At 43.6% G+C, this 27263-nt stretch overlaps 1 protein-coding gene across 1 annotated transcript; it reads left to right on the top strand.

The window, feature by feature from the left end:
* Positions 1-835: 835 nt before the first annotated feature.
* On the top strand, positions 836-26739 carry LOC147025668 (potassium voltage-gated channel subfamily A member 1-like). The gene is made up of 3 exons (XM_085886896.1): positions 836-3594; positions 21261-21357; positions 26483-26739. The coding sequence occupies exon 1, from the start codon at positions 1566-1568 to the stop codon at positions 3045-3047; it is 1482 nt and encodes a 493-aa protein (XP_085743022.1). The 5' UTR covers positions 836-1565; the 3' UTR covers positions 3048-3594; positions 21261-21357; positions 26483-26739.
* The last annotated feature ends 524 nt before the right edge of the window (positions 26740-27263 follow it).

The following is a 27263-nucleotide window of genomic DNA, read 5'->3' as shown; positions in this document are numbered from 1 at the left end:
CAGATTTAACTCGACACCACCAGGATTTGGAGGAGGGAGACGTATGAGAGTTTCTTGGTTCCCCATCATGGTGCCACACTTGGTGGTCACTCCTTCAAACGCAGATATGCCCCAAAGAGGAACAGCAAACGAACTTGTTTGACCACGTGATGTGTGGTTTTTGTCGGTGGTTAGAGAAATTCTTTATTATTTTATCTTGATTCGGTGAAGGCAAAAGGTGATCTGAGGTGTGGAGGTGAATCACGTGTCGGGCTCGTAGAGGTGTGTGGCGTTGACCACGTGCATGGCGAGGACATTAAGAGATATGAATGTATTTTCAAATGATCTAACGGGGCATTCTTGGATGATGGACAAATGGTGTATGCCCACCTGCATCATGAACCAGGGCTTCCGATGGCAATACGAACAGGTAATCCCGAATTTATCAAAGTATACAGATGTCTTGTCCATAGGCCTTCCACCCAGGACAAGGACGAGACAACCTTGAACATTGTGGAACACTGACCTGCTTTTTTGAGGCCCCGAAGAAACGTCTCCAATATGAAAACGGCTCGAGCTTCAAGGTGATTTTATATTTCTTTGTGTTGCTGTTTGCTTTGTTTTTTATCTTTGATTTAATTAATTATTTGTGACGCCAATGATTCCTTTATTTATTTTTTTGTTCCGCATTGTCTGCACTTTCATTGCGCAATCTTTAACGGACTGCATTGGGAACCACAACAAAGCAGAGGGGGCGGTGCCGGAGCGGAGGGGGTGAACCGCACTGGACAGGGTGTGGTCGGACTGGACAGGGTGTGGTCGGACTGGACAGGGTGTGGTCGGACTAGACAGGATGGGGTCAGGAGATTGAACCGACATGACCAAAAGAGCAACTTGGGCTCGTGAGACCCTGAGCTGGACCAACGAGCGTCTGTCCTCATTAACTGCCTCTTGCGAGTCCACTAGTCTGTCCGTTTGCGTTTCTGTAAATTGTCCGTCCCATTTTCCTTGTCTGCGAACCGACGATCCGTGTGTTGGAGGTTCTTTATTTCCCTCTTGACGCCACGTCCGTGGGTCATCGATATCTGGTCCGCATTCCCCCTTCTCCTCATTCTCACACCGACAACCCAATCTGTGTGTGAATAACAGTGTCTGTCTCTACCTCCAACGTCGTCCTTGATAATTTTCTCCCCACCCCCCCCAATGGACCCCCACTACATTATTTATTTGTCTCCTCATTTTTGCATCACGTCCAGTTTTCCCCTTTTTCCCCCCCATTCACACGGTGCTTCCTCTTCACTTGCCCCTTTATAACAATAATCAGTTTCAATGATTGTTACCTCTTTCCCATTTATATCGTTTTTCTCCCCCATTCCCCACCCCTCCCCTTTTACACGCACAGACACGTTTCTCTCTCCCCCGGCCCTCTCCCGCATCCCTCCCTCTCATTCCTCTGTTCCACATGCTGGCCCCAAAAGATTTATTTCCTTCCCGGTTACCCCTCTCGCCTCTCTTCCCCACCTTGCACCCTCCGTGTCACCTTTTCCCCCTTTCTCGGTCAACCTGCCTCCACCCCACGCCTCCTCATGGAGGTCCTCATACTGAGTGCGCAAAACGCCTCTCTCGTGCCGCCTCGTCCTCGCCGCACCGGAAGCACCATGACCCTCACTGTGGATCCGAGCATTCAGGACCACGGATCGGCGGAGAGGTTACACTCGGTCCTGGCATCCATGGGCGACGAGCGCCTGGTCATCAACATCTCCGGCATGAGGTACGAGACGCAATTGCGGACCCTCTCCCAGTTCCCGAACACCCTGCTCGGAGACCCGGCCAAGAGGATGTGCTTCTTCGACCCCTTGCGGAACGAGTATTTCTTCGACAGGAACCGCTCGAGCTTCGACGCCATCCTGTACTACTACCAGTCGGGAGGGCGACTGCGGCGACCCGTCAATGTGCCGTACGACATGTTCCTGGAGGAGATCAGGTTCTACGAGCTGGGCGAGGGCACCATCCTGCGCTACCGAGAGGACGAGGGCTTCACCGAGGAGAAGGTGCGCCCGCTACCCGTGAACGAGTTGAAGCGCAAGGTGTGGCTCCTTTTCGAGTACCCTGAGAGCTCGAATGCCGCAAGGGTCATTGCCGTGATCTCCGTTCTGGTCATCTTGATCTCCATCATCATCTTCTGCCTGGAAACTCTCCCCTCGCCCGTGAGAAGCCAACCGGCCAAGAAGGACGCCGACTCGGAGCCCAAGACCAAGAACTCCTTCATTGACACTTACTTCATCATCGAGACCATCTGCATCGTGTGGTTCACCTTCGAGCTGATCGCCCGCTTCTTGACGTGTCCGAGCAAAGCGGCCTTCTTCAAGAACCTGATGAACACCATCGACGTGGTCGCCATCATGCCGTACTTCATCACCCTGGGCACCGAGTTGGCTCAGCAGCAGGGCAATGCCAACGGGCAGCAGGCCATGTCACTCGCCATCCTGCGCGTCATCCGCCTCGTGCGCGTCTTCAGGATCTTCAAGCTGTCCCGTCACTCCAAAGGTCTCCAGATCCTCGGGCAGACGCTCAAGGCGAGCATGCGTGAACTGGGCCTTCTCATATTCTTCCTCTTCATCCTGGTCATCCTCTTCTCGAGTGCCGCGTTCTTCGCCGAGGCGGACGAAGCCGAGACCATGTTCACGAGCATCCCCTCGGCCTTCTGGTGGGCCGTGGTCACCATGACGACCGTGGGATATGGGGATCTGTACCCGGTGACGGTCGGGGGGAAGATCGTGGGTTCCTTGTGCACCATCGCAGGGGTGTTAACCATCGCTCTCCCCGTGCCCGTCATAGTATCGAACTTCAACTACTTCTACCACCGAGGCTCAGAGCCCGACGAGAAACCTGAGGAGCACGTGAGCGAGCTGGACGACGAGCTGATGAAGGAGGACCTCAAGAAGAGCGAGAGCGCGTCCACCTTGAGCAAATGTGACTTCTTGGACAACATGTACGGAAACGTCATCTGCAAGAGTCACGTGCCCAATAACCTGCATGATAACAAGGGCCAGCGGTCCGAGGTGTAGCTGTGCACCTGCGCACGTGACGTTGAGGAGGCACTGCTGGTGGTGTTGGAAGAGTGGGGTTGGGGGAAGAAAGAAGAATCGCTGAGATATTAGACATGAAGAACCTGCATGCCGCCCTCCATATCTTAATCCATGTTATAGGCCTACTAATAATACCTGCACAGCAAATTCACCTGTAACTCGAAGTAACGGCATTTAAATAAATACTAGTACAGCAATTATAGGGAACATTTACAGGTGTTGTCCGAGCGACAACGACACCATTCCAGGAGCGAGGCCAAATCACAAAGGTGCGCAATTGGCACCAACAGGGATGACTCGGATAATGAGGACCATCCGCGGGCCTAGCTCGACCTCGCTCTGCCTGCTATGCATGGAGACACCAAGCATGTTCGAACTATGCACGCGAAAACCTCGTACACTGCACCTGGGACCAGGTGGACCGCGAGGGTAACGTCACCCAAACCTCCGGTGAAGCGTGGTGGTCGTGAGGGCGGGGGCCTCGTCGGTCTCCCATGGTAGTGTCGAGTTGTGCGGATCTGCTGCGGTAAGTGATCTTGGTGGTGATGCTTGAGAAGTTTCTCGTTCCCTGCACTGGAAACGTCCGTGTGCTGTGTCTGTGTCCATGTGGTCTCAAACAACGTGTCTGTCCGCTGTTGTTGTATCCGTGTCCATGTGACCTCAAACGACGTATCCATGTGGTCTCGAACGACGTGTCCGCTGCTGTTGTGTCCGTGTGACCTCGAAGGACGTGTTCGCTGCTGCTGTGGTTGCTTTCTGCGGAATGCTCACTCGGGTTTGAGTTCCAGGTCCTTGGTGAGTTTTAATTTGTTTTCTGGATCTCTGTCCATCTATCTTTGGACCACACCATTCCATTTTGATTTCAGTGATGTCCTTTCCCTGTCCTTCATGGATGACATGAGTAGAGAGAGGGGGGGATGGGATGGGGGTCGTGTTCGGAGAGAGATGGGAAATCTTCTCTGTCCTTCATTGAACCATGGTACTGAGTCAGCTTGAACCAGTAGCTTGCCGTGATTAAAGGCCGAGTGTTTGTGACTAGTACCATGATGATGTTTTAACATCTGTGTCGGAGTGGTCATGAAGCGTGAAGGGGGTGAGGGACACATCGTGTGTGGGAATTGAATTTCGTACAAAGTCGAGGATTAATCCCCCCGACCCAAATGGTAGTGACGGGCGGTTAACACCGCCAGCCCGGACGCTCGAGCGGTTTTTTTTTCCTTATTAGGAGGTGGACACATTGATCCTCGAACCCCACGACAAATACACTGGCACAGCAACTTAAAATGAGCACAGTATTTAATGACAATTGGAATATTTACACGGATAATTACAAATGTAATGATTATAACATATGTGAGGTAAATTAAAGTAGAAGTCGAGACGCCTCCACACAGACTTAATAAGAGACAAGGTTTGATTTTGGTAGTTTTTACCAGAAGGGGGTTGGTGGCAGACCTTGAGTGCCCTGTGGAAATATAGGGGGTACATATCTCAGACAGAGCAGGGGCGAGGAGGCAGAGAGGAGACGGTCGAAGACAGAAAGACCACAGACCTGCCTGCAGTGAGAGAGTGAGAGGCCCAAAGACTCAGCCTCACCGTGGGGCACACCAATAATCCGAAATCCCTTGGTTTCCACAGCGTGAAGCCGAGAAAAGTGAGAGGCAGGAGCACCAGCCCAGAGGGGAGAGCAGTACTCCATCAGACTGCAGACAAAAGCTTTGTATGTGGTCAGGAGCTCAGGCGTGCCGAGGAAGGACTTTGCACGATGGAGGATTCCCTGTCGGCGACTGGCTTTGGAGGCGAGGCTTGAAATGTGGCTTTCCTTGGAAAGATCATGGCAGATAGTGAGACCCAGAAGTTTGATTGAAAGGACTTCTTCAAGAGGATTGTTGAGAAAGTAGATTGGGGGGAGGGGTTTCCAGATGGTCCTTTCGGAGAGACAAAGTGTGAGTGTGAGATTTGTCAGGATTGAAAGACATGTTCCACGTGTTGGACTCTCTTGTGATTTTTATCTAAATCTGCAGAGTGCGCAGGCTGCTGCTTGCCGGTGTCTGCCGGATACCATCGGAAGAGAGCTCGGTGAGCAGGGCAGGATTCCAGACCGTGTCAAAAGCATGTGATGTGTCAAGGGATATGGCTCTGATTTCATGTCTGGCATTGAGGACCTCCATCCATTGTTGGAAGAGCAGAAAAAGCATATCCAGGATAGAGTGACCTGGTCTGAAACCAAATTGATGATTGGAAATCAAGCCATTGGTGAAGAGGAAGGATTTAATGTCTGAAGCGATGATGGATTCCATAACCTTGCTGATGATTGGGAGAAGGCTGATTGGTCTGTAGTTGCAGGGATCTGTTTTTGCACCTTTTATGCAAAGCAGTAATGTTTGCTAGTTTCCAATGAGAGGGTGAATAGAACAGAGAGAGGTTGAGCACAAGCGGAGGAGCAGGTTTTTAGTACATGTGGGCTGATGCCGTCTGAACCGGTTGCAGAATCAGTCGAGGTTTGACAGCAAGCTCTCCACCTTGTCAGAAGAAAAGGATACAGAGTCCACGGACAGTTGGTTGCGACTGGTTAAGGTGGATACAGAAAGCAATTGGTTTGGGACGCGAGATTTAGAAGCAAACACCGAGTTTAGGCATTCAGCCTTTTAATGCACAGTCAGCAGTGCAGCCATTTGAGGTAAGGGAGGGGATGGAGGGGGAAAATACACCAGAAACAGACTTAACTCGACACCACCAGGATTTGGAGGAGGGAGAGAGGTTTGAGAGTTCAGACTTGAGATGAGAAAGATCTTTTCTGGCTCTCCTGAGGGAAGACACACATTATTACGAGCTTTGTGGAAGGAACTGAGTTTGCCTTCAGTTGGATTAGCCTTCCACGAGGCAAATGCAAGTTGTTTCAGGACAACTGCTTCGCCACAAGGTTCAGTGGGCGGGAGGAAGGGTAGGACAACTGAAGACGAGATGTGGTAAATCTGTGCACTTGAAAGGAGCACGTGAGTGATTCCCGTTCAGATGATGTTTGTACACTGTGTGTTCCTGCGAGAGAGGACGCCAAGTTCCGGCCATTTTTGCGTTCATAATAAACGAATGCCCTTTTGAGTAAATGGTAGCCTGGTGTTGGCTTAGTGGTTAAGGTGGCTGGCTTGGGACCACAGGGTCCTGAGTTCGATCCCCTATCAATCGTTGAATTAACACCAGGTGGGGTTGACTCAGCCTGCCATCCTTCCGAGTCCGGCAAAATGAGTACCAGCTTGTTGGGGTAATAGCCATTCGGGGTAACGTGTTGGAGTGGTGACCTGTCCTGGACTGTACTCCTTGCCAATGAAACTGCCTCAGCAGCCCGATGTGCCTTTACGACACAAAAGGAATGGTATTATCATTATTATTATTGTTGTTCGGTAAATGATAAACAGGTGTTTTGCTTCAACTTTTCCAGAACAACAGTCAGGAGAATTGCTAATAGCTGTGAGTATTTATCAAGGAGGTGAGGAAGGGCTTTTTCAGAAGATCCATGTTGGAGCGGAGGAAGTAAAGGAACAGCTAGAAAATCTAAGAGTAGATGAGGGCAGATATGCACCCGAGAGGTGGTTGAGCAGGTAAGCTAGATGTTAACGGATATTTTCAATAGCTCACTGAAGTCAGGACAGGTACCGGAGGATTGGAGAGTCGCAAATGTAACACCATTATTTCATAAAGGATCCAGAGAAGAATTGGGAAACTATAGACCTGTTAGTTTGACTTCAGTTGTGGGGAAGGTGTTGGACACATTAATTAGGCACCAGATGAGGAACCATTTGAGTAAATACAAACTAATTAAAGGTAGTCAGTATGGGATTACCAAAGGTAGTTCCTGTCTAACAAATATTTTCGAGGTCTGTGAGGGTGTGTCTGATTGGGTGGATGAGGGAAAGGCAGTGGACAAAGTATATCGAGACTTTAAGAAGGCATTTGATAAGGTACCACATTGGAGGTTGTTAGCCAAAGTGAGGGCGTGTGTAGTGGCTGGTCAGGTAGCTAATTGGATTGCAAACTGGCTTAGTGATAGGAAGCAAAGAATGGCTGTGAGTGGGAGGATGTCATGCTGGGAGGATGTAAGTAGCGGGGTACCTCAGGGATCAGTACTCGAACCATTACTATTCATTATTTACATCAACGATTTGGATAGTGGGTTGAAGAATAGGCTTTCCAAATTTGCAGATATTACAAAGCGTGGAGGTGAGGTGGATAGCAGAGGGGGTGGTGATCAGATTCAGGAAAGTATTGGTACTTGCATAGATTGGGCAAAAGATTGGCAGATGCAATTTAACCTGGGCAAGTGTTGGGGATGGGAAAGAACAATGAGAATAGAGATTACATGATGCAAGGGGTAATTTTGGAGCGTGTCACACAGGAATGATCTGACGGTGTTAATGACAGAAAATGCATCATGACAGAAAAAAACACCACCGATATGGAAAATCCAAAAGAACTTCGGTTTTGATTAAAACATTGGATGGAATGTCCTGGAGGGAGACGATACCAAACAACATTGTCTCGCTCGCACACTTTGCATCACTCATGCTGTTGGTTGCGTCACATTCAACCGTGCACCATGGATAGTTGTAAAGAATGAGGAGTTTCTTTCGTGAAGCAAGTTGGACTATCAACCAACCTCTTTCCATTGTACTTTGCATATAAGTGTTTATTTAATTTCCTCTTTACATTGAACTGAGGTTTATGGAGGAACCAGAACAGTTAGAGAGATGGCCCATCCTGGGCAAAGACGTAAATTTGTTTTTACATTAATCACAGTGACAATAACAACCAGGTATGGTAGTGCAACAGACGTCACCTCCAGATGATTCAGAAGAGGTTAGCACATCTTAAAAAACCACAACAGCCAATTGCCGCAGAACTTCCTGTGTGATCCTATGCCCTGAGTGGTGTTAAGCATAGAAGCCAGAGTACGAGTGAGTGATATATTTTATCATGTTTCAAGATGGTGATATATTTTATCATGTTACAAGATGGTGATATATTTTATCATGTTACAAGATGGTGATATATTTTATCATGTTACAAGATGGTGATATATTTTATCATGTTTCAAGATCATGATATATGTAATCATGTTTCAAGGTAGTGATATATTTAATCATGTTACAAGATGGTGATATATTTTATCATGTTACAAGATGGTGATATATTTTATCATGTTACAAGATGGTGATATATTTTATCATGTTACAAGATGGTGATATATTTTATCATGTTTCAAGATCATGATATATGTAATCATGTTTCAAGGTAGTGATGTATTTAATCATGTTACAAGATAGTGATATATTTCATCATGTTACAAGATAGTGATATATTTAATCATGATACAAGATGATGATATATTTCATCATGTACTAAGATCATGGTATATTTAACGATGTTACAAGATTGTGATATATTTAATCATGTTCCAAGATAATGATATATTTAAACATGTTCCAAGATAGTGATATATTTAATCATGTTTCAAGGTCGTGATATATTTAATCATGTTTCAAGATAATGATATATTTCATAATGTTCAAAGATCGTGATATATTTAATCCTGTTTCAAGATATTGATGCATTTCATCATGTGACAAGAAAGTGAGATATTTTATCATGTTACAAGATAATGATATATTTTATCATGTTTCAAGATGGTGATATATTTTATCATGTTACAAGATGGTGATATATTTTATCATGTTACAAGATCATGATATATGTAATCATGTTTCAAGGTAGTGATATATTTCATCATGTTACAAGATAGTGATATATTTAATCATGATACAAGATAATGATATATTTCATCATGTACTAAGATCATGGTATATTTAACGATGTTACAAGATTGTCATATATATTTAATCATGTTCCAAGATAATGATATATTTAAACATGTTCCAAGATAGTGATATATTTAAACATGTTCCAAGAGAATGATATATTTAATCATGTTTCAAGGTCGTGATATATTTAATCATGTTTCAAGATAATGATATATTTCATAATGTTCAAAGATCGTGATATATTTAATCCTGTTTCAAGATATTGATGCATTTCATCATGTGACAAGAAAGTGAGATATTTTATCATGTTACAAGATAATGATATATTTTATCATGTTTCAAGATGGTGATATATTTTATCATGTTACAAGATGGTGATATATTTTATCATGTTACAAGATGGTGATATATTTTATCATGTTACAAGATGGTGATATATTTTATCATGTTACAAGATGGTGATATATTTTATCATGTTACAAGATGGTGATATATTTTATCATGTTACAAGATCATGATATATGTAATCATGTTTCAAGGTAGTGATATATTTCATCATGTTACAAGATAGTGATATATTTAATCATGATACAAGATAATGATATATTTCATCATGTACTAAGATCATGGTATATTTAACGATGTTACAAGATTGTCATATATATTTAATCATGTTCCAAGATAATGATATATTTAAACATGTTCCAAGAAAGTGATATATTTAAACATGTTCCAAGAGAATGATATATTTAATCATGTTTCAAGGTCGTGATATATTTAATCATGTTTCAAGATAATGATATATTTCATAATGTTCAAAGATCGTGATATATTTAATCCTGTTTCAAGATATTGATGCATTTCATCATGTGACAAAGTGAGATATTTTATCATGTTACAAGATAATGATATATTTTATCATGTTTCAAGATCATGGTATATTTAACAATGTTACAAGATAGTGATATATTTTATCATGTTTCAAGATTATGGTATATTTAACAATGTTACAAGATAGTGATATATTTATTCTTGATACAAGATAATGATATATTTAATCCTGATACAAAAGAATGATATATTTAATCATGTTACAAGATCGTGATATATTTAATCATGTTACAAGATCGTGATATATTTAATCCTGATACAAGACAATGATATATTTAATCATGTTACAAGATCGTGATATATTTAATCCTTACACAAGATAAGAATATATTTAATCATGTTACAAGATCGTGATATATTTAATCCTGAAACAAGATGATATATTTAATCATGTTGCAAGATCGTGATATATTTAATTCAAACACAAGATCATGATATATTTAATAATGTTACAAGATATTGATATATTTAATCCTGAAAGAAGATGATGATATATTTAATCATGTTACAAGAGAATGATGCATTTAATCATGTTTCAAGATAGTGATATATTTATTCCCGATACAAGAGAATGATATATTTAATCCTGATACAAGAGAATGATATATTTAATCATGTTACAAGATAGTGATATATTTAATCCTGAAACAAGATGATATTGTTACGGTTGTAGAAATTCGCATTACACCATAAAGAGTCCTCAGGTGAGATATCTCGATAAGTCCATGTGTGGTAAGCCCACACCCGTTGTATAGAGGGAATTTATGTGATCCATTCGGGCTGCAATCCTTCAGTTAGCCATTTTTTCTTTCTCTATTATTATTTTCGACCATTCAGCCGCCAACAACGCAAACAGCCACTACCTTAACCTTCACAACTCCATCCCACAAACATCGCTTCACCGCCATTCCCAAACGACACCATAACCATCAAACTACCACAGAAAACCCTCCACCACATTCGCCTTTCTCCTTCACAACCAACAACCACACCACCTGTGAACACTGAACGTCCGGCTGTCTGGGGCCCGTTCGGCGATTGGTGCCAAACGCACCGAGCCGCGAGAGCGAATGGCGGCTTTTCCGGGGGAAAATTCGGATCCAAAATGCTTCATGCCCACTCCCCCTCCGACCAATGGGCGAACGCGAGGCGGCTTGGCCCCACCTCCAAGCGCGTGTATGTGAAGTCCGTTTATGCAAATATGCGGATCAAGGGAGGTTCACGCCCCTTTTTGCCTGACCAATGGCTGAACAGAGGGTGGCGTGGCCCCGCCTCCAATCGAGTTTTGATCTGCATATTTGCATGTCGGCTCCTCCTGAGACCAATAAAGAGACGAGCGCAAGCCGACTCGCAAGCGTGAGTTGGGAGAAGAGCTGGGCAGAGCTGAGTGGAACTGAGAGAGGGTGAGTCGAGCTTGGAGAGAAGTTGCGGAGGAGTTGCAGGGAAGACGGCGGACGGCGGACGGCGACGAGGTCGCGGTGTGGGGGTCGCTCGACTCGTCGCGAGATCCAGGCCGGCCAGCCATACCCCTCTCCCTGAGCATCAACGATTTCCCCCCCCCCTCCCATTCGCGCTGAGATAGTGCCGAGGGGGGGCTCGCTTGCCCCCCACCCTAAATGTGGTGACAACGGGACCGCTCGCGTGGAGCACGCCAGAGAGGACTCGCCGACCACGCCAGGGTACAGAGTCGGGGCGCAGCGGCGCGAACATTGCGGCTTGCCCGCCATCGCGTCACGAGGACGCGTGAAAGACCTCCCCGGTCTCGTGGACCTGGCCGATCCTCCAGGATCCACGTACATTTGGTCTGCCGGCCTGTCTGCTTCCTTGCCTGTGAGGGTGGCTTTCTTTCTTTGCTTTTTGCGTAAATGCTTGTGGTAGCACCGTCTTTCAAGTTGAACTGTGTAAGTGTTGCCGTGTGTACGCATATAGTCGGTTTTAACTGCTTTTCTTTCATTTGCTTTTTGTGCATTTTTGTATGGCTGTGTGTGTGTGTGTGTGTGTGTGTGTGTGTGTGTGTGTGTGTGTGTGTGTGTGTGTGTGTGTGTGTGTGTGTGTGTGTGTGTGTTTGTGAATACAATGCTTGCTTGTTGAACTGTTCCCGCTCTGCTTCGTCTCCTTTCTTTTTATTGACTCTCCATCCTGCATCGCGTAAGAGATTGGTAGTGGGTGTAAGTTCCCAGGAACTAATCTGAACTGTCGAGGTCGACGATAACTCCGCTCGGTTATCTCTGCAGTACGGAACGAACCGCTTAAGCGGTTCATGTCCGAAGTCGACCTGCGGCGAGGTACGATCACCCGATTAACCATCCGAGTAGGTACTTAGGTAGGTCGAGTTTGGCGAACAACCCCTCCTACCCGGGTGGCCGATTGGCACGATTGTGGTGAGGTCGAAAGACCCACCCGTGACTAGCTCCCGGCGTTGTTCCGAGAGGGTCACGACTGAATTGTCCGTCCGGTGGGCGACGTGCCGCGATTCGAGTTATGTGGCCGATCGCACGCCGGCGGGCGTGAATTCGCAACAATATATTTAATCATGTTGCAAGATCGTGATATATTTAATCCTGATACAAGATAATGATATATTTAATCATGTTCCAAGTTGATGATATATTTAATCCTGATACAAGAAAACGATACATTTAATCATGTGTCAAGAAAGTGATAGATTTATTCCCGATACAAGAGAATCATATATTTAATCCTGAGACAAGATCGTGATGTATTTAATCATGTTACAAGATCGTGATATATTTACTCATGATAAAAGAATGATATATTTAACGATGTGACAAGATCATGATATATTTTATCATTTTTCAAGATCGTGATATATTTAATCCTGATACAAGAGAATGATATATTTAATCCTAATACGAGAGATTGATATATTTAATCATGTTGCAAGATCGTGATATGTTTCATCCTCATACAAGATAATGATATACAGGGGGCTGCAAAAGTTGGTATACAGTAATGAAAAACAAAACGTGCGCACAAAACATATTTTATTGATTATACAAGCAGACCAATAATAAACATATTAAGCCCTCAAATGTTCAAATTCTTTGCCCCCGGCATTCACACACTCCACTCGTCGAGTGTGGACACCCATACTGTTGATACTGGTTTAATTCTTACTGTATACCGACTTTTGCAGCCCCCTGTATTTAATCATGTTAAAATCTGATGAGAAATCAACAAAGGTTGCACGAACATAACAACCAACTTTATCTATTTGCTGTTGGATGGTGTGGATTAGATTCGTGATAGCATCATCCACCGGTTGATTTTCCTGATATGTGAACTGCAACTGATCAATACATTGAGGAAAAGTTTCCAAAAGATGCCGAGACACTATATACGCTCGAAGCACTTCATGAGTACCAATGTGAAAGCTACCTGCCGGTAATCATTCAACTCGGCAGACCTTGTTTTCTTGGCCACTGGAATAATGAAGGCTGATTTCCAGCAACAAGGGACAGCATACATGTCGAACAATTTCTGGAACTGCAAAGAATATGGAATTGCCAACTGATGAGTACATTCTTTCAGGATTTTTCCACCTCCGATCAGGGCCACTCGCATTCCTTGGGTTCACTCGCTTCAACTGCTTCTCCACTTCGCATACGTTGATGGTAACTGGGGATCTGTCCAATTCAAGAAGTTAATCATGTTGCATAATCACAGATTCCTAACATCTCAAACCGCCAGTAGAGTTTGTTTCAGTCATCAAGAGGTCATTCTTAGCACTGGGTAGGAAAGGGCGACTCCGACTTTACAAAACCATAGTACGACCAACATTGGAATACTGCACTGCATCGCAGTATGGTGGTCAATGTATCAGAAAGATGAGGATCGACTTGAAAAGGTCCAACAGATTGCAACCTGATTACTACTGGACTTCCAACACTTCGATTATTTGAAAAGACTGAAAGCATGGAAGTTGCTTTGTCAAGTATGCAGGAGAGAATGGTTTGAATTTATTCTGATCCCAAAATCCTTCAGAAGATTGACCACATTGAGGTTTAGAAATTCTTTGTGATGGAATAGAGCTTGTTAACTAGAATCTGTGACATGAAGATATGGACACAGCAATGTAGATCTCAGCTAAGACAAACTGCTTCTTCTGTCAGAAGTGTCAACAACTGGAATTCACACTCATGACACATTGGGCTGACCATCCATTGATCAAATAGTCCATTGTCAAATAATTTTTGGAATAGTAATGACTGACGAGGGATAAATAAGCAATGTTTCATGTGTCGACCTCCAGTAAATCCAGGAAGTCAGTCTCAACTTCATGAGGATTACCCAGAAACCCAAATGGATCTCTTTGTCTCTCCTCCGTCTCTCCTCTGTCTCTCCTCTGTCTCTCCTCTGTCTCTCCTCTGTCTCTCCTCTGTCTCTCCTCTGTCTCTCCTCTGTCTTGTCTCTCTCTCTCTCTCTCTCTCCCTCTCTCCCTCTCTCCCTCTCTGCCTCTCTCCCTCTCTCTCTCTCTCTCTCTCTCTCTCTCTCTCTCTCTCTCTCCCTCTCTCCCTCTCTCCCTCTCTCCCTCTCTCCCTCTCTCCCTCTCTCCCTCTCTCCCTCTCTCCCTCTCTCCCTCTCTCCCTCTCTCCCTCTCTCCCTCTCTCCCTCTCTCCCTCTCTCCCTCTCTCCCTCTCTCCCTCTCTCCCTCTCTCCCTCTCTCCCTCTCTCCCTCTCTCCCTCTCTCCCTCCCTCCCCCCCCCATAGCTGTTGTTCGCTTGGCACGCACATGCAAATGAAAGGGGCTGTTGCTCAGTATCTGGCGGTACGTGTGGAGCCTGTGTTGCTTCTCCTTTTCTCTCTTCCTATCATCTTCTTATCCTTTCTCTAATGTATTTTTCTTTGGAGTATCCATTTGTACAAACTCTCTTGTTGTCAATGCTTTATCGATCACTCTAAAATGTATTGTTTACTTCCTTTTTTCCACTCTTGTACATTATCATTTGCTTTGTTGTGGTGGTTTATTGAAAATCGTGTATTAATTTTTTTATCCTTTGTATTTTTTGTAATAAAAGGACTGAAAAGTCAAAATCTCTCTCTCTCTCTCTCTCTCTCTCTCTCTCTCTCTCTCTCTCTCTCTCTCTCTCTCTCTCTCTCTGTCTCTCTCTCTCTCTCTCTCTCTCTCTCTCTCTCTCTCTCTCCCCGTCTCCCCGTCTCCCCCGTCTCCCCGTCTCCCCGTCTCCCCCGTCTCCCGTCTCCCCGTCTCCCCGTCTCCCCGTCTCCCCGTCTCCCCGTCTCCCCGTCTCCCCGTCTCCCGTCTCCCCGTCTCCCCGTCTCCCCGTCTCCCCGTCTCCCCGTCTCCCCGTCTCCCCGTCTCCCCGTCTCCCCGTCTCCCCGTCTCCCCGTCTCCCCGTCTCCCCGTCTCCCCGTCTCCCCGTCTCCCCGTCTCCCCGTCTCCCCGTCTCCCCGTCTCCCCGTCTCTGTCTTATTCCAGGCATCCCTAAAATTGGTTGTCTAAAACAGGTGTACAGCTTATCTCTCCACCATTTTTAATTTCCTTTCATGCCTCAGTCCTCAATGCCTTTAAGCTTATTTTAACCATCCATCCATCCATCGGGACCATACTCTGTGTAGAGCATTGGTGCTGCTGAAGCAGTCTCCTTGGCAATTGTACAAAATCCTGGATGGATCGCCATTCCGACGCAGGATACCAACAAGCTGGCACTCATTGTGCTGTCCTCGGAAGGATGACAGGCAGAGCAATCCCACCTGGTATTAATGAAACATTTCCCGATTGTTGAGCTATTTTCGCTTTTTCGCACCGCTGGGGTAGTTTTGTGTCATCCATGAAACAGGTGTTCTGATTTTAAAAACCGCAACATTCTGTGTGCACATGGGTTCATTCATTTACTCATGAGAGTTGTTTTGTGATTGTACAATCAATTGTAATGTGAATTTGTTAAACAATGTCAATATGTGGGGCTCCAACTTGACACTATAACGATATCAATCATGTGGGGCGACGCGTGACAAATAATGCTGAAGGCTCAGCAATATCAACCATTTGTGAAACAACATCAATCATGTGGAGCTCCTTGCGTTTGCATGGGTTGCATCATTTGCATGACCCTCACGCTGCCTCTCCCACCTTGAGCTCGGAGCCCGTGCCCTGTGTGCCCGCGCGTTAATCCACCACTGTGTGGTATACAGTCCTGTTGGATCCAGCTATTCGTGGGGGGTATGTTCCTGGAAAATCCCATGAATGTTTCAATGGGAAAAAGGGGGATAGGCCTCCCAGCAGTTTGTGATTCACGAGGGAAAATCAAAAATCCCGTGAAAAAAGCACGACTACACAAAGCACAGGGCCACAAATGTAGAAGCAGGTCACATTTTATCAACTCGCGAATAGCGAATCCGCGAATAGCTGGGTCCACAGTTTATCGTTTTTGGCCCCACCTCTCAATAATGAAGAATCACTTTAAAAAATACCAGAATCTGGATTCGGATGTTCACGAAAATCTAATGAATTTGTCCTTGGCAGACACCCAGCCTGTCCACCAAGTATCATCTGAATCTGTTCACAAGTTTTTGAAATATCCTGCTCACAGGCAAACAAACAGACAGGGGTGAAAACATAAGCTCCGTCCACATTCGGTGGTGGAGGGAACAAGGAAACAATGAATGGGTACATCACACACAATCAAAGAGTTTGAACCCATATTATTATTATTATTATTATTATTATTACTGTACATATACAAGCACAGTAAAAAGTCCATTTGTTCATCATTATCCTCTGAGTACTTTGAGCTTGATGATGAGGTTCAGTTCTGCAGTGCTGAGGTTTCCCATCCTAAATTAATGCCAATGGCATCAGAGGTGTGTTTGCTGCTCAATAAGAGTATTCGTAACGATCATAATGAAATTGATGAACCCCTCCATCGTGAATGTTTAATGGCTGATTGGACCTGGACCGCTCACACTGTCCATTGCTGTCGGCTCAGCGTTTCAAGATGTTAGTCTTGCCAAAGGATGACTGTCTCTGTCTGTCTCTGTCTCTGTCTCTCTGTCTCTGTCTCTGTCTCTCTGTCTCTGTCTCTCTGTCTCTGTCTCTCTTTGTGACCTTGGTGATCAGCGACCGATTTATTGTTTTGTTGCATTCTGAGCTTCTGCTCTTTCCAAGCACAACAATCCCCAAGGAGAAGATCTGTTGTCTTCGAAACAGCCCCCAACGCATGACCAGACTGATGATTATAATGATGAGCTTACACCTTGGGGATTGCTATCTTTGGAGAGATCTCTCTCGCTTCTGTGTGGTTGGTGATTGTCCTCTTCATTACTTACCACCTGACGTGCTATCCCCACCTCAACCTTAAGATTTCCCATCATCTCCTCAAATGCTGACTCAGATCCTTGGTCCATCGGGGTTAGAATGAATTGTTTGAGTGATAACAAGCTTCATCTTCACTAATCACCACCACGCAACTACTTGTGTGGCACACCGAAACCATTCTTATATTGAAAATGAAATTTCAGTTTGATTACGTCAGAACACAAAGACAGAATGCACCTGTATGAATGCAAGGCCTCTCCGAGTTATCCTCCTCTTTTCTCTGATGCAGAACATGGCTGCAGGCCGCATCATTTTCTGGGGGTAGCTGTCCCTCTGGCCTCCGATATTACTGATTTAAAATAAGATGGACAAGTGAGTAGGAGTTCACGTGGGACAGAGCGTATACTGCACCGACACACTTTTCTGGAGAAATAATTTGATCTCCGAGGACCCGGGTGTACTAATATGCCAGGCACACTGAGGACCCAGCCATACCAAGGAGCCAGGTATACCCACACCATTATCAGAGAACCCACCCACATTGAGGCTCAGCCGTATCTTCACCATGGTTACGAAGGACCCAGCCTTACCAAGGACTGAGGAATATACCTGCACCATGTTCACAGATGACCTTGCACATACCTGCACCATATTCACCAAGGACCCCTAGAGTCCTTGAGCTTGAGTGTGACGAGCGGTGCATTTCAGCACTTTTCATGCTTTTCACTTGGTGCAGTGATGCGGTGCAGATTAATTCCCATTGGTGATGTTCTGTTGATTCCCAGGAAGGGAAATCTATGGGGGTCTATGCCCCTTAACTGGAAGAGGGTTGCGCTGCTATGCCATTTGATCGGAGGTGTTTCGGGCCTGCAGAGGTGAACCAAGAGGATTAGGGAGTGCACACACAGCCATGAAGAAGAGATTCCATTTGGAGTTCGTTCCATGGAGATGAACATGTCACAGAAACGAGCCTGAGCTCATCCGTTTCATTCTAATGGAGAGATTGATTTAATTTGAACGAATCAACCAAAAAGAATGTCACGTTCTTAAACGAGACACACGTGACCTTTGTATCCTCATCGATCTGCCGGTTATTGGTCATGAGACGAGGGAGTCCAATTTCTCCGAAAGGGAATTCTGCTTGTGAAACGAGCAGATCCTTATTGCAATATCTTGCTGATAATTAACTCTGTTAATTACAATAATTGCTCCTTTGGGTGTCGTTCAGTAAATTTTATCGGATCACCACCTGCCTTATACCTCCTCCTATTGTCTCCAATGGGAATTATTTTTGCTTTCTTCATTTTTGTCTGCTTCAACATCGATGCTTCTTGCACTTTCTCTGGAGTTTGATTTCTATGTTTGTCCCTGGTATTGTCTTGTTGTATCGGTTTTTATTTTTGTAACCAATTATATCATTTGTTGTGCGATATGTATATATGTATATATATATATATATATATATATATATATATATATATATATATATATATATATATATATATATATATATATATATATGTGTATATGTATATATATATATATATGTATATATATTTGTGTATATATATATATATGTATATATATATATATATATATATATGTATATATATATATATATATGTATATATATATATATATATATATATATATATATATATATATATATATATATATATATATATATATATATATATATATATATAACACAAGCAGGGTTACCAAGTGCTACCCAATCAATCCTGATGGCATTTTGAATGTATCAATTTTTTTTTTTTTTGTGGGGGACCTAAAACATTTCCCTACACCCACGAAGGAATGGGGTTGGGGATCATTTCATATTGGCCTTTCCATCGTTACAAAGGCTGAGGCACTATAGAAAGATTTTTTTTTTTAATCAAACTTTTGAAACAAAACTTTTTATCTTTTTTTTTTTGCCTAAAACACTCCCAAGCGCTCACTGATGAACATCCGAAAGTTTGATGAAGATCTGGTCACCTCTGAGAAAATTGGCCACACACACACACACGTACGCACACGAGGATGGCGGCGAGGGGGAGGCGGAAAATCATACTGCCTCCTTCTCACCTGGGACAGGAAGGACAGAACGCTGAGTTAAATACATTGGTTTGGACATATACATGTTATATACACACACATTAAACATGACATACACATGTTATTTACACACACATTAAACATGACATACACATGTTATTTACACACACATTAAACATGACATATACATGTTATTTACACACACATTAAACATGACATATACATGTTATTTACACACACATTAAACATGACACATACATGTTATTTACACACACATTAAACATGACACATACATGTTTTACACACACACATTAAACATGACATATACATGTTTTACACACACACACATTAAACATGACATACACATGTTATTTACACACACATTAAAAATGACATACACATGTTATTTACACACACATTAAACATGACATATACATGTTATTTACACACACATTAAACATGACATATACATGTTATTTACACACACATTAAACATGACATGTTATTTACACACACATTAAACATGACACATACATGTTTTACACACACACATTAAACATGACATATACATGTTTTACACACACACATTAAACATGACATACACATGTTATTTACACACACATTAAAAATGACATACACATGTTATTTACACACACATTAAACATGACATATACATGTTATTTACACACACATTAAACATGACATATACATGTTATTTACACACACATTAAACATGACATGTTATTTACACACACATTAAACATGACACATACATGTTTTACACACACATTAAACATGACATATACATGTTTTACACACACACATTAAACATGATATATACATGTTATTTACACACACACATTAAACATGACTTATACATGTTATTTACACACACATTAAACATGACATATAGATTTACACACACACATTAAACATGACATGTACACATTATATACACACATATTATATATGACATATACATGGATAATATGTGTGGTGAAGACGCAAGAACCTGAGTCAGCATTTGAGGAGATGATGGGAAATATGTTGGCTGAGGTTGGGATGGCATGTCACATAGTAGTAATGAAGACCTATTACACACACACACACACACACACACACACACACACACACACACACATACACACACACACACACACACACACACACACACACACACACACACACACACACACACACACACACACACACGGATGCTTCGAGACCTGGTTGTCGGGGGGGGGGGGGGGTGGGATGGCATCCGTTCCACCGACTGAAACCCTCATGTGGAGATGACAACCAATGACACACGCACAAACAAACATCACTCCCTCACAGGCATGGTGATTCATCCATGCATGTGCCGTCGCTTGGATGAATGATGAACCACGTGTCTCATCTGCTGGAATTGGTTTGTGGAGATGAAAGATCCCACAGTGGGCTTCACAAAGAATAGGCGGGTTATCGCCGGTACCCTGAACAAATCCCAAATACTTTCTCTAACTAGCTCCAATCGAACGAATTTCAGGGCCTGACCAGCCGGTTCGTGAAAGACTTGGGACAAAAGGTTCCACAGCAAACTTCAGAAGGAGGTGGCAATAATTGGGGCCTAGTAGTAGTATTAGTAGTAGTAGTAGTTGTAGTAGTTGTAGTCAACTGTTGCAACAAATTAATTGTGGCATTAATGAAACATTGTAATATAATGAGGACGGTGTAAGAATGATGCACATAACAGTAATAAAAGTAATCTGGATCATGGAGGGGACACGTACTCGTACACAAAGTACGTATGCACAAAATATAACTTTTTATTGCTCCCTCCTTCACCTGCACCCCCCCCCCCCCACTTCCCCATTACCCCACCTTTCCTCCCAAATTTTGCTTTGTGTTCACAAGTGTACAAAACAATAAGGTTTGTGGAGCTTGTTGAGGCCAAGTACTCGGCCTGGTACTCATATTGATTGGTGTTAAAGGAATGAACAAACTCTGTGCTTTCATAACTGCAGTGTTCCAATGATGGAGGAACGCGGAGCGCAAAGCAACATTCCTTTGTTTGTTGATTGTGTCTTGGAAGATCATATTATTGCATACCTTAGTTGGTTTGCCATGCCTTTTTGTTCCTGCCCACAGCATGGGCCTGGACGCGAAGGAGCCAAACTGGACCTGGGGGTAGCTGTTACAACTACTGACCTTCACACCCTGGAATAGAAGAGCAGCTCGAGGAAAGGTCACGGGATATTTCTTAATATCATTTTTGTTACTTGTCGAAAAAATTAATTTCATCAAGTGTGTTGGTCTGCAGTGTTTGTCTGTCTGTTGGGTCGCCGAAATTGGTGACCCTTATTGTCAGTAATTCTGTCCGTTTGTTCGTTTGTCATCAGCATAATTAGTAGTAAACGTGGGCGGATTTTGACCAAACTCGAGTGGTAGGTACATTTTATGACCTAGTGCTTTGGAAATTGTGAGGGTTGCTCGGGGCGCTTTGGTTCCCTTGCAACCACCAAAAAACATTCAAAATTGGTATCATTCACACGAAATCAATTCCGAAAGCCATTATCCCACGCAGGGTTATGAAATTTGGCACGAATGATCTACAGGTGATGCTCTGTCAAATATATTCTGGTTTTTGTGATATATGGAATATGTTACCCGCAGCACCCCCTACAATTAGGGTATGCGCGAAAATTGGCGAAAATTGAAGGCCCCCTAGTGATCAGGTGAGTGCATCGATACGAATGAAACTTTGCAGGTTCATGGTACTCAATGAGTACTACAACTTTGCCTCAGGACATATTGACCGATTTCGCTTAGGTCAGGGGTCAAAGGTCAATTAGTGCAAAAATCGATAATATGCGAGAGCTGGAGGTGCCTTCGCGCCAAATGCTACTCCTCCTAGGGTTATGGTCGGATGGTCATGAAAATTCACACTAATCGTCTGGAATACATTGTGCACAAACGATCAAGCCGGATTTTCGATTTAGATCTTTGTTCACCCACAGCACCCCCTCGAACTTTGGGGATTTCCGATATCAAACCGCATTTTCGGTACTTTTCATTCAAATGGATACCGAGTAGTTATCAGTGGATGGAACTGGATGAGATTTGATATGCATAATCTTAAGGTGATTCCCTATCTGCTATATGACATCCATTTTGCTCTATATCTTATAGTTTCCAAATGGCAACCGTCTCAACTTGGGTGTCCGAGGGCCATTGAGCATTCCCGCTGAAAATTCAAAGTACACCAGCTCCAAGACGGTTGAACCGAATCGAATGAATCTTTACACGCTTATAGACCGTAATGAGTACTTCAACTTTGCTCATTTGCATAATGACCTATCTCGAGTAGGTCAGGGGTCAAAGGTCAATAAGTGCATTTTTCAGGCGAAATTAACGTTCAATGCACCCTTGCTCCTACACGGATTAACCGATACCAATGAAAGTTAATAGGTCCATAGTACTCGATGAGTACTACAACTTTGCTTCAGGACATATTGACCTATCTTGGCTAAGTCAGGGGTCAAAGGTCAATGAGTGCATTCTTCGGGCAAAATGACCATTCAAATCCCCCTTGCTCCAACACGGGTTAACCGATACGAATGAAAGTTAATGGGTACTACAACTTTGCTTCAGGACATATTGACCTATCTTGGCTAAGTCAGGGGTCAAAGGTCAATGAGTGCATTCTTCGGGCAAAATGACCATTCAAAGCCCCCTTGCTCATACACGGGTTAACCGGTTCGATTGCAATTTCGTAAGTACTTGGTACTAGATTAACTCAGATCAGGGGTCAAAGGTTATCGGATGCTCGGCGACCCATGGCCGCCTTCCAGCTTGTCTGTTTGTTTGTCACACGATTTTTGGCCACAGTTTTAAAGCGATCATTCTGGATTTTTTTTTTTTTTTTTGCTGGGTTGGTGACTGGCCATAGATAGAAACACTTAATTTTGGTGAAGATCCGAATCAGGATCTGGATTCACGAATTACTTAATTTTTAACCGACTCTTCACCATTGAGAGATGGGACTAAAACGATATATAGCACAATATCTCAAACGGTTATGGATGGATTCAGATGAAACTTGGTGGACAGGTTGGGTGTGTGTCAAGGACGAATTGGTCGATTTTGCTTCACGTCCGGTAGGATACAAAATGGAGACAAAATGTAAACTTCAGCCTGGCGGAAGTGTGCGCTCTGCCGACTGTGTTTTTAGTTTTGTTTGTATTTCAAGGTGGCACATAGCAGGGTAGGGAAGGGAGTGGGGTATTGTGACCCATTGTGATTTTGGTGTTCCCTTCCACATCTGATTCAGAGTCCGAAGCAGAATCAAACCCAGTTAGTTCGTGGATGATTGACATCCATGGAAAGCTGGATGTTGTAGGCTGAAGGACAGGGACAGTTTGGTCGCAAGCTCCCCTCTTACCTGTCTCTTCACGAATCCATTGTCACGAGGAATTTAATCCAAATAAAACAATTGTGCTAGTGCATTCCAGAGCACAGCTTTCGGATAGTGACGTAAATCTGGTTGTTGTGTCTGCTTGTTAGGTTGTGGACTTTCAAGATCTCACAGTATCTTGTGAAGAGATGACCTCACCTCACCCCACCCCGACCCATCCGCCCTCTGAGTCGGGTCAATTTATGACAAACAACCATCAAACCCACAACAAATTGCAACAAAAGGTTTCTCAGTGGTTTTCATTCCTACTGGATATACTGATCAACAGAAAAAATAGTCTACCAAAATCTGACATCCGAAAATGGGTTAAAACAGTCATTTTCAAGGTGGCCGCCACCAAGCTTTGAAATAACTAAAACAGCTATTACTTCTTCAATAATTGTGATTAAAAATATAATTGTTGGTTCTGGTCCATGGTTTTAATGGATCAGCAATCCACTGGTGTCAATAAAATTGAGATCTGATCAGTATTTAACCTGAAATCCAACATGGCCATCAGACACCATGTCCCTCCTGTGATCACGTTTGATCAACCGCTGTACTGGAAAGCTGCCGAGATAATCGGTGCTGCACCAGAGAATAGCCATTTGAAGGGGATCGTGCTTCGGCTGGGTACATTTCACACGTTCATGAATCTGCTTGGAGCAATAGGCACGTTGATGGTGGGAGCAGGACTCAAAAACACCCTGGAACTGGTGTACGGTGAAAATGCTGTAGCTCATATGATGTCCGGAAAATCTGTTCAGAGGGCATTCCGAGGCGATCGGTTGGTGAGCAAGTGTCCACATCGAATTATTGTGGCATCTGCAGTGGAGGAAAATCCTGAGTTCATGCTCCAAGTAGAAGAGATTGAGAAAATGTATTCGTCCTTGCTAACAGGTCACATCTCTCTTGAAATTCTTGTAGAATCAGCTGCAATTGTGAAGATCACTGATGAACTTGAAAAAAAGAAATCTGAACTTGCTGCACAATCCAAAACGAGTAAGCTGTGGCTGGGTTATCAGAAAATGCTCCATACTGCTCGGGCAATGATCAAGGCAGATCGCAATGGGTCTTGGAAGGATCACTTGCAAGCCGTTGCTGATGCCTTGCCAATATTTGCAGCAGCTGGGCACTACAACTACCAGAAGTCCGCTTATCTCTACGTACAAGAAATGAGTGAACTGGAGAGCAAACACCCAGATGTGTATGAGAAGTTTCAAAATGGCTTCCATGTGATCCGGCGAACAAACCAGTTTTGGGCAGGCCTCAGCTGTGATCTAGTCATCGAACAAACACTCATGAGATCACTAAAGAGCACCGGTGGCTTGACTCATGGCGGTAAGATGACAGAGGAACACCAAGCATTGTGGACAATGTCAGCCCCCATAACATCTGAGGTCAACGTCGCCATGCAGGACTTTAATGATATCACATACGCAACAAGCGAACAGCATAAAGAAGCAACAAGTGCCAGAATTGAAAGACATGCATTCGACCTCTCGAAGATAAGCACAAAGCTGAATGCATTTTCACCTTTCTCCTCTGATCCCACATTGAGAAACATCATAAATGGTATCGTGGCAAGCGAAGACATCAACGTGCATGAATATGAAGCTGTTGGGAACAAAATCCTCGAGAGAATGATTGGACAACCTGTGTTTTCCTTCTCCATCAAGAGGACAAAGAAAGCAATGACCCTGGGAAATTCTAGAACAGCAAAAAAATCAGCAAGATAACGACCCAAAACATACCTCCAGGCTATGTCAGAACTACCTTAGAAGAAAAGAACAAGACGGAAGGTGTCAAATCATGGAATGGCCAGCACAGTCTCCAGACTTAAACCCCATCGAGCTAGTTTGGGATGAACTGGACAGAAGGGTGAAAGCAAAGCAACCTACAAGTGCAACACATTTGTGGGAACTTCTGCAACAGTGTTGGGAAGAACTTTCTGAACAATATTTTCCATTGTGGAAAATTGTGGAAAGAATGCCACGAGTACGTTCGGTGTTGTATCTGAAAAATGTGGCCACTTTGATGAGTCATAAATTTAGATTAAATTTTGTTCAACAAAACGATTCCATGATTTCTTTTTTATCTGCAATTGTTTATTTGTTCTCTGCTTTAATTTCAGAGTACATTGAAACATTAAACTGCTTAAATTTCAGTAAAAACTCGAAAAATGGGGGTGTTCTAAAACTTTTGACCGGGCGTATATGTTTATATATATATATATATATATATATATATATATATATATATATATATATATATATATATATATATATATATATACATATATATATATATGTATATGTGTGTGTGTGTGTGTATCCTTCCCCACCCCCTACCCCATCCCCCCCCCCAAATGAAAATAAACAAGAAAAACGAATGAATTCCCATGTGTTGTTATTGTTGATGTCCTCTTTGTAATGTTCCTCTTCATCACATTGAGCAGCTGTCTGGTTGGATGGGGTTTGTGGTTTGAGTACGTGTGTGTGACACGGGCGTAATGGGCCTCGCGGCCTCGCATGTCGAGTTTGTGTTGTACATCTGATTAACCTGCTTTCGAACGCCCCCTCTTGATTCGGTGCACGGAGTCAAATAAAGTACTCGAGCCTGTATTGTACCAATTAAGGTCCACCATTCCAAGTCTTCACGCAATGGAAAATCAGAAACGTTTTTTTTGGTTTCGAATCAAACCATCAGAAAGATTCAGGTGCCTTTAAACTCAAATCAGGCCTTTGGGCTCGTATCATCGGGCATGTGGATCGTCGCAATAGATTTGGTGTAAGATGTGGGTCAGATGCAGATATGATGGGATGGATGAGCACATCATTGTTCCCACTTATCATTTACCTCTCCCTTCTGTTTTTCATTTCTCCTCTCCTTCCTGTCTTTTCCCGGCCTCGCTCAGGCTCCTGTGGCACCAGACGGCATCTTCGGACTCCACCCAAGGTCCAGCCCAGCCAGGACATATTTATCACAAAAGATCTGCTGTTCGCTCAGTAATTGTGCATTGCACACCCGTACTGCTTCACGACTGCTATCTTCCTGATGGACATTTTGTAAGGTGCTATGGTTCGAGTATTTAGCTATTTTATACATCAACTAACAACACAATGAATGACATTTCTGCTTTTTTTTTCTTGTTGTTTGAGTTAAAACATAAAATTTCTTACAAGATGATGTGTTGTGATGTGCTTCCATTTCACAATGTTCGGTTTTTACCTGCTAAACATAGCCGAGCGGTGTGCACACTCCTCTCTGAGTTGTCCAGCCTGGGTGTGATCCATGTGCTGCTTATGGAAGAAGAATAATAAGAAGAAAAGTGCTGCAGACAAATGGTGACGACGACCTGTTGCACATGAGATCATCACAGGGCCATAGCCTGGTTACACAAGGGAATTGTAACAGGGCTGTGGGGTGGTTACACATTGGGATCGTAATAGGACCATGTCATGGTTCACATGGAGTTTTGTGATGCAGCCATGGCACACATCAAACAGGAGATTGTTAACCTCATTCGCTGAGGGTGCGGATGTACGGTTGATGCAGTGCCCTCTGCTGGTTCGGACAGGAATTTGGAATTTGGCCATGGTGCCAACGAAAGCTTGCCTACTCTTCGCGAAGGACACCATGGGATCTTTAACATCCAGCAACGAATGCTGGCAGACGGGTCACTCAATTTAATGTCC

The sequence above is a fragment of the Eptatretus burgeri genome, chromosome 6 (assembly GCF_056783735.1).
Source record: "Eptatretus burgeri isolate ZD-2024b chromosome 6, Ebu_testis_v1, whole genome shotgun sequence".
In the NCBI taxonomy this organism is placed as follows: domain Eukaryota; kingdom Metazoa; phylum Chordata; class Myxini; order Myxiniformes; family Myxinidae; genus Eptatretus; species Eptatretus burgeri.
Note: the sequence above shows the minus strand (reverse complement) of the source record. Positions and strands in the feature narration are given on the sequence as shown.

Excerpts from the sequence above, each read along its gene's own strand:
- LOC147025668 (XM_085886896.1), top strand. The coding sequence starts at position 1,566 with ATGGAGGTCCTCATACTGAGTGCGCAAAACGCCTCTCTCGTGCCGCCT.